This window comes from Hyperolius riggenbachi, chromosome 5, assembly GCF_040937935.1.
Source record: "Hyperolius riggenbachi isolate aHypRig1 chromosome 5, aHypRig1.pri, whole genome shotgun sequence".
In the NCBI taxonomy this organism is placed as follows: domain Eukaryota; kingdom Metazoa; phylum Chordata; class Amphibia; order Anura; family Hyperoliidae; genus Hyperolius; species Hyperolius riggenbachi.
The window spans coordinates 250,791,000-250,799,561 of NC_090650.1; the positions used below are offsets into that span (position 1 = coordinate 250,791,000).

The 8,562-nt window shown below is 48.6% G+C and overlaps 1 protein-coding gene across 1 annotated transcript in view; it reads right to left on the minus strand.

The window, feature by feature from the left end:
- Positions 1-8,217, minus strand: part of PHLPP1 (PH domain and leucine rich repeat protein phosphatase 1) — a 232,367-nt gene extending 224,150 nt beyond the window's left edge. Inside the window, exon 1 of the mRNA XM_068236762.1 lies at positions 7,071-8,217. Coding sequence (XP_068092863.1) covers positions 7,071-8,016 — 946 coding nt within the window. The 5' untranslated portion in view covers positions 8,017-8,217. The remainder of the gene's footprint in view (positions 1-7,070) is intronic.
- Positions 8,218-8,562: the final 345 nt, after the last annotated feature.

The following is an 8,562-nucleotide window of genomic DNA, read 5'->3' on the forward strand; positions in this document are numbered from 1 at the left end:
GGGCTCTTTAGGCAGACCCAGCCTCTGTATGGGGATTTCATTCCTAGAACCCCGCCTCGGGTTCTCTTTAAATGATATGAAGAAGAAAAAAAAAAATTTCATCCCCTGCAAACATCCTGTGCCCTCACCGATCATCCATCTCCCCGCCATGGCTCAGTTTTGTTTTCGGCAACTAGCTAGTCGCCGGGCCAGTGCGCCTGACGGCCCTGGCCATGCGCGTACTCGCTTGTGCTCCCACCACCGTGGCCATCATGTGCAGGCGCATTACGTGTACTACGTATGTATGCAACTATGCATATAACACATACTGCACCTGCGCAGGCCAGCCACAGCGGCAGGATCGCGATAGTGTACGCACGCGGCCAGGGCCGTGCAGACGCACTGGCCCGAACGACACGGAGCTGCAGCAGGGACCAGATTGGTGAGTGACGGCAAAGGCACAGGATGTCTGCAGGAGTCTGCTGAAAGCCCCAGTTAAGCGAAACATTTTTTTGCATCTCAATTAAGGTTCACGTTAAGGCCACTTTTACACTTACTGCTTCACAATACTCTTCCCCCGCTGCAGCTTGTCACAGTGGTCATGACATTGCCTGGGGTGGAAGCTCTCCGGGCATCACAAGAACCTGCAGTCATTACCCTGCGACTCCTGGAAGAGCACCTGAAGTTGCGTGTAATTTTTTAGGTTGCATCGCGGGTATTAAGTGTGGTGCAACTTTTCAAGGCTCCACTATTCCTTGCAGAATTGTGAGAACCCAGGCACCTGTGCATGGGAATTTAAAAAAAAAAAAAAAAAATTACATTACATGGTTTTTAGCACCCAATTAGTACCTACCTGGAAGTCACTTTACCCAGTTATGTGCCAAACCCAATTCCAGGCATGATCCTGTCATGCTTGGCGAAATAAATGATTCTGATTATGTTAATCCAGGGATCTGCAGAAATCACCATCCTCCATTTCAGCATGGCTTTGATCCTGATATTTCGGCTCCCGTTGCGCTGCAAAGATGCAGCCTAAATCGCTAAGCTGTGCCATGCACAGCTATAGGGATTCAGGAGCATGCTGCAGAAATCTGCAGATGCTGTCCAGATTTGCACAGCAGTGTAATCTGGACGACAAAGCCACTGAAAAGATGGGCAGCGTCTCCTCTCCCCTCGTCTGCAGGGAAACGCTGCAGATTTGTGCCAAATTATGTACTAGTGGAAACGGGCCCTTAAAGAGACACTGAAGCGAAAAAAAAATGATGATATGATTTGTATGTGTAGTACAGCTAAGAAATAAAACATTAAAGGTGCCCATACACTCGTCAGATTGGCAGAAGATAGATAAGAAATGCATCTGATGATCTATCTGATGCGTTTTTAGAACATTTTTTACCAGGATAGAATTCCAATAGATTTCAGTTTGAAATCTGTTGAAATTCGATCTGATGGCATTTTTTTGCCATCAGATTTCCATTAAGGCAAATGCAAACTGATAAGCAATCTCATCAGATCGACCTAAATTTTCCACCCTGCAAGTTCGATGGAAATCCATCGAAATCGATCGAAATCGGCCATCGATCGGTCGATTGGCCAACCGATTTGCGATCGATCGATCGCGATCGATCGGTCGGCCAGAAAATCGGCTGAGTGTATGGGCTGCTTAAGATCAGATACATCAGTCTAATTGTTTCCAGTACAGGAAGAGTTGAGAAACTCCAGTTATCTCTATGCAAACAAGCCTTTAAGCTCTCCGACTGGAGAGGGCTGTTATCTGACTTTTATTATCTCAACTGTTCCTGGACTATTTACTTTTCCTCTGCCAGAGGAGATGTCATTACTTCACAGACTGCTCTGAAAGAATCATTTTGAATGCTGAGTGTTGTGTAATCTGCACATATTATAGAATAATGCAATGTTAGAAAAAACACTATATACCTGAAAATAAAAGTATGAGAATATTTTCTTTGCTGCTAATCTTCTAGTAATTATTCATAGTACACAACCAATTCATCATATTTTTTTTTTTCGCTTCAGTGTCTCTTTAAGATTTCCACTGAAGCTCTGGCAACGAACGCTTCAGCACGCCTCCAAACTGCACAAGCCCAGTTCTGATATGCATGTGCAGAGCCATGACTCCTGTGCACAACTCAGTGCAACTGAGAACAGGACAAAATCTAACAGGAAGCCAAATTTAAAGTCAAACTCCACTTATTGAAAATTGCCAACATATCAGTATTCCACAAGTGTTTTTTATGTTGCATTTTTAAGTATTTGTAAGCATAATTTGCAGCCAGCTATGGATTTCTACCTAGAAACTTGTCATCTTGCTGCATGAGTAATTCACTGCACAGAGTTGAAGATCATGAGTGCCAGTTTATACAAAGAATAATCAATTACTCAGGTGAAGTATTTTTTCATGTTTTACTATGGGTCAGGTTTTGTCCACAAATCTGTATATTAGCATAACATTGCATCCTATAAACTTTGCTATAAAAAAAAAAAAAAAAAGTCATGAGTGTGTAAAAGCACACGCATCATAAATTTCAAACGCACTGATATGATTTTCTAAACTGTAATATGCAGTGCGATTGCAGTTGCTTTTTTACTATCTGTTTACCACCCTGGCGTTCTATTAAGATCGCCAGGGCGGCTGCATGAGGGTTTTTTTTAAATAAAAAAAAACTATTTCATGCAGCCAACTGAAAGTTGGCTGCATGAAAGCCCACTAGATGGCGCTCCGGAGGCGTTCTTCTGATCGCCTCCGGCAGCCAAAAGTAACACGGAAGGCCGCAATGAGCAGCCTTCCGTGTTTGGCTTCTCCTGTCGCCATGGCGACGAGCAGAGTGACATGGACGTCAGCCGACGTCCTGACGTCAGCCGCCTCCGATCCAGCCCTTAGCGCTGGCCGGAACTATTTGTTCCGGCTGCGCAGGGCTCAGGCGGCTGGGGGGACTCTCTTTCGCCGCTGCTCGCGGCGGATCGCCGCAGAGCGGCGGCGATCGGGCAGCACACGCGGCTGGCAAAGTGCCGGCTGCGTGTGCTGCTCTTTATTTCATCAAAATCGGCCCAGCAGGGCCAGAGCGGCACCCTCTGGCGGTAATGGACGAGCTGAGCTCGTCCATACCGCTAAGGTGGTTGGATACTTAAGCCTTACTAGTTTAGTTTCGCCGAGAGGACCGGTCACACGTAGTCTTCTTTGCATACCCGTCTGCAATAGCGTCCTATTGCACACGGGAACGCAAAGAAGGAGACGCATGGCTAAGCCTGCACAAGCGCAGTGAGCCTGTCGGACGAAAACTTAACTAGCTGGCGGCAGAAAACTGAAGGATCCGTGAGTGACTGCGAGGGCACGGGGCGGCTGCAGGGGGCTGGCAGAAGCCCCAGGTGAGTAAAACAGGACCGCCTAACGCTAATTGGCGTCAGGTCCTGGAGCCGGCTACTGAAGGAGATCGCGCGCGCATCTCTTTCTCGGGGAGCTCCGCCCCCTCTTCAGTCTCCAAGCAGCTATTGGCGCTCGGGAGACTGTTAGATGGCGTGATCGCTATTTACATAGTGCAGCGCTGCGATCAGCAGCAGCGCTGCACTGGGGACAGCCGTGTGACACTGCTGTCCCCCTGGGGGACAAGAGAGAGATCGGCTGTCATAGGCAGAAGCCTAAGACAGCCTATCGCGTGATTGGCCGGCTGGGGGGGGAGAGAGGGGTTTGCAAAAAAAAAAAAAAACCATTTAAAAAAAAATGATACAAAAACACACATTTATTTAAGAAATAAAAATAAACAACTGGGGGGGGGGGGCGATCAGACCCCACCAACAGAGAGCTCTGTTGGTGGGGGGGGAAAATCACTCTTGTGCTGTGTTGTTCGGCCCTACAGCTAGCTGCAGTGGCCATTTTAGTAAAAATTAGGACTTTAGGGGGGGGGGGGGGGGGGGTTAGCACTGTGGTCCTTCCTCAAGTGGTTGGGGGATAAAAAAAAAAAAAAATTGTGTGCATCCGTACACATACATACAACTTTTTTGCACTCCCATTGGTTTTATACAAATACTCAAAAACTGCTAGTAGGCTGTGCACTTGCATCAATGTCATATCACACTGGTGGATAGAATGTACCACAATGTAACTGTGGATCAATACCAGGGCTGTGGAGTCGGAGCAATTTTGGGTACCCGGAGTCGGAGTTGAAGTCGGTGGTTTCATAAACTGAGTCGTCGGATGATTTCTGTACCAAATCCACAGCCCTGGTAAGTATTAGACTAAGGAGTCTGAGTCGAGGAGTATGAGCCATTTTGGGTACCTGGAGTCGGGGTTGGAGTCGGAAGATCACATAAACTGAGGAGTCCGAGTCGGATGATTTTTGTACCGACTCCACAGCCCTGATCAATACAGGTATCAGCCAGCACACTGCTTGTTTTCCCAATTTTAGTTACAAGTATCAATTATTGTAACATTTCAGGATTTCTACTATATCTTTTCTCAAGGAGAGCAATACAGAAATAAAGCCTCTGTAAGCCATCAATGGTGCAGCTAATTGTAGCTTGAACAAAAATGGGTGAAGTGTCCCCTACAAGTAGCTGCATTTCCCATAGTGGAGTGTCCCGGGACACACATTTTGGCAGGCGACAGTTTCTTGCAGGTGGGGGGGGGGGGGGTGTTGGGGTTATTAGTTTTCCACCAGGTGAGGGTTCTGTGTGAGAGGTTAGGTCATAGTGAAACTTCACTCGCTGCAAATTAGGCTGTAGAATATCTGTAAAATGTACCTATATTCTACTACCGCTATAAAATGCTCCCTTAACCATTTGCCCCCACCCCCAAGATTACGCCCGCACCTAAATAAGTGTGCAGCATTTTTGCAGCCAAATAAATCAGCAGGGGTGCCAGGCAACTGGTACTGGTTAACATGAAATAAATATGGCAGCCTCCATATCCCTCTCACTTAAGTTGTCCTTTAACATGCTGAAGGGAACCTGAATTGAGAGGGCTATGGAGGCTGACATTTATTTCCTCTTAAACAATACCAGTTGCCTGGCAGTCCTGCTGGATCCTTTGCCTCTAATACTTTTAGCCATAGACCCTTAACAAGTATGCAGTTTAGATGTTTCTGACCAGATTAGCTGCATGCTTGTTTCAAGTGTGTGATTCAGACATTGATGCAGCCAAAGTTCAGCAGGACTGCCAGGCAACTAGCACTGTTTAAAAGAAAATAAATATGGCAGCCTCCATATACCTCTCGCTTTAGGTTCCCTTTAAACACTAAGGATACCAAACTGGGTCAAGCACCAGCTTCATTGAGGAACTGTGGAACAAGGATCTATGAAGACTAATGTACTGAAGTCTATTTTACACCTCTAGTCTGTTACTGTGCGTGCTACCGAAATCATCAACTCTTAAAGGAAACCAGAGACTAAAACTTTATACATACCTGGGTCTTCCTCTAGCCCCATACGCACGGATCGCTACCACACCACCATCCTCCACCTTCTCTGTTGACGGTACCGGGTTCCGTAACCTTCTGCCAGTCGCGGCCAGTATGACGCAACAGAAGTGCGCTCTCTACGCATCTCTCCAACGGCTGCCGGAGAGATACGTAGAGAGCGCTCTTCTCTTGCGCCGACTGGTGCAATTAGCAGAAGTTATCCAACCTGGTATGGGCAACAGAGAAGGCTGATGATCCGTGCGCATGGGGCTGGAGGAAGCCTCAGGTATGTATAAAAACTTTGTTTGTTTAGTCTCTGGTACACTTTAAGGTTTGTCAAAACACTTCATTTCTGCCTCCCTGAAAACCCTTAATGACTTTTAGGATGATCGTTTCGGGAGTGAGCACTGCACAGGCAAGCAAAGCAGCATATGATAACTGGAGAAGGGACAATAAGTAGCAAATGAGTGAGTGGCACTCTGCGTCACAGAAAACTAGAAGTCAATGGAGCCATTTTTTTTGAAGCAATCTGCCATGGTGGACCACTAAGGCTTTTTTTTCCAAAAACTGTTGAACTGTGTGCTCAGCAAGCAGTTACCAGGCAGCAGTGAGCAGTTGTGAGAGTTTGAGAGGCATTTCACTGCCTATCAACAGTTTGTGTAAAAGAGACCTAAGGGCTTGTTCACACTACAAGAGCTTTTCTAAGTGCTTTGTGATTTTAAAAGCTCTTGCTAATATTATCCTATATGCGTGTTCACAGCGATGTGAAATCTCCTATAGCATTGCATTAGCAAGAGCTTTTAAAATCAATTGCGTTTAAAAAAAAAAAAAAAAAAAAAAAAAAAAAAAAAAAGAGTTCTTGTAGTGTGAATCAGCCCTAAATAATGTGGTGCAGCGATACAATAGATTTTCAGCCAACATGGTTCCTAGTGATCATTTCAGAGAATCTAGCTATACAATAGAATTTCATTATAGTAACCTCTAATATAGTAAACCACTAGCTATAGTAAACGTAGTCCCTAGATCACAAAAACTTGCCAGTATGAATATACAATGTATGATCTAGTCTGACATAGTAAGCTACTTGGCCATGTCCATAGAAGTGTGCTATACTGGGATTTTACTGTAAAACACTCTACACAAGATATCTAGCATGTACAAGGTCTACTTTGCTGTGGCACCCCCAAAGACCTTGCCAATTCCAAAGGCTAATGCCTGCCCAAGCTACTCTACTATCAAACAAATTCCTGTTAAAGCTGAGAACACTCCAAGTTCACACACTGAAAGAAAGACTAGCTTATCACAGCACATAATAGGTTTAACAAACACCAGAGTTTTTTCTTTGGGTGCAAAAAATGTAAGATGGCACAGTTGCTCTTTGCCAAGCACACCTTCTGAACAGTGCCAGGGAATGGTCAGTACATCACATTGCACAGGACATGCCGATTGCCTCCAGCTTCTTATACCTACAAACAATCTATCTAAAACAATTTATGTTGGAGAAAAAAGTGAACTATTGGAGCGGACAGCAACAGGATGCTGTTATACTTCGCTTCACTGAAAACGAAGATGCATCAGAATGTCTATATGGACCACACCATCCAACCAGTGAGGCCATCGGATTTGCAGACCAGCGGCAACGTAACATAAATAGCAGCAGGTGATGAAGCCCTTTACCTGCGAAGAAGCGGATGAGACATCCTATCTCCGGCTCCATGCCCTCCTCCTGCACCCGGCACAGGTCCCTGAAGCCCAGCTGGAACAGGTAATCATTCTGGATGTGCAGCGGCCTCTCGTGTGGCTCCAGTCTCCGGCTGCTGTCTCCATGCAGCTGGACATACAGAGAGGCGGAGGAGCGGGGCAGCGGCCGGGCAGGTACTGTCACTGCCAGGCAGGCGGGTGGCTCTGCGCTCAGCTCCTCCACAGAAGAGGAAGACGAGGAGGAGGCAGCCCCGCAGTGGAAGAGCTCCAGCCCCTGACACACGCCAGCAGTCCGGCACTCTTCCTCCGGCTCATGCTCCCAGCACTCCCCCGGCTCCTGGCGACTCATCTTCTGGGGAGTGCCCACCCAGGCTCCGCAGCCAGAGAACAGCTCGGCCTCCGCCATGTCTTCCATGCTGGGGTCACAGCCCAGTACTCGGAGCACCCCGGAGGAGCCGCCCCCGGGCCGCAGCAGCCGTGCCGCTATCTCGCTGGCGGTAGTGTCCAGGGTGCAGAGCAGCGGCCTGAGGCCGGGGGAGGCGTGTCTCTCGTAGATGTGCAGGCAGCCTCTCTTCAGCTCGCCGCGCACCCACTCTCTCTCCTGCGGCTGCAGCTGCACCCACTGCCTGTACTTCAGCAGCCTCTTCCTATCCAGGCTGCGGCTGCCGCTGGAGGAGCCAGCCGGGCTCTGTGGGGATCCCGGGGAGGGGGCGGTGCCCAGCGGGTTCGCTGACAGATTCCTCTTCAGCCGCCGTCTCCTCCTCAGCAGCAGCGCGGAATTGGCGCTGGACGAGCCCTGGGGAACGGCGGGGAGAAGCAGGAGCTTCCCGTCACTGGCAGCCGGGCGCCTCATGCCGGCTGCTGTCCCCTGCTCCATCCGCGGCGGTGACGCCGGAGTGCGCGAAGCTTCCACAGACATCATGTGTCTCGGAAGAGGTCCCGAGCATTCCACAGGCAGGGGCCGCTTCTAGGGAGCCGTCACTCTGCCCTGCGCCATCATACACAAGATGTTGTTATCTCTCCTCCTCACTGCTGGATCTACGGGCCCCGCCACTCCATACGACAGGGGCGTGTCCGGCCTGATTGCCTCATGCATATTAACCAGCTACAAGGAGAAGGCGGCCGCCTGTCACTGGCATAGGGAGGAGGCCAATGGACAGCGCAGGAAGGCCAGGCTTGTCACGCGATGTGCCGAAACGTCATAACAGCGCGCTGCATTCTGGGGATTGTTGTTCCTGTAAAATCCATAGCAGTGCTAGGGAATGTGGGTGCCGAGCCCTGAGCATGGATGCCCTCGCTTGACTATCAGGCAGATTTGCCGCATAGATTTCAAAGTGTTACGTAACAGTTCGACAAATTGCCTAGAGGGGCGAAATGGGGTGGGCGCGAGGTGGTTTTCTGGGGGGTGTGGCTTGACACGACACAGGTGCCTGGGAGGAAAGTAACATTACGTGGGATCTGGAGAGGC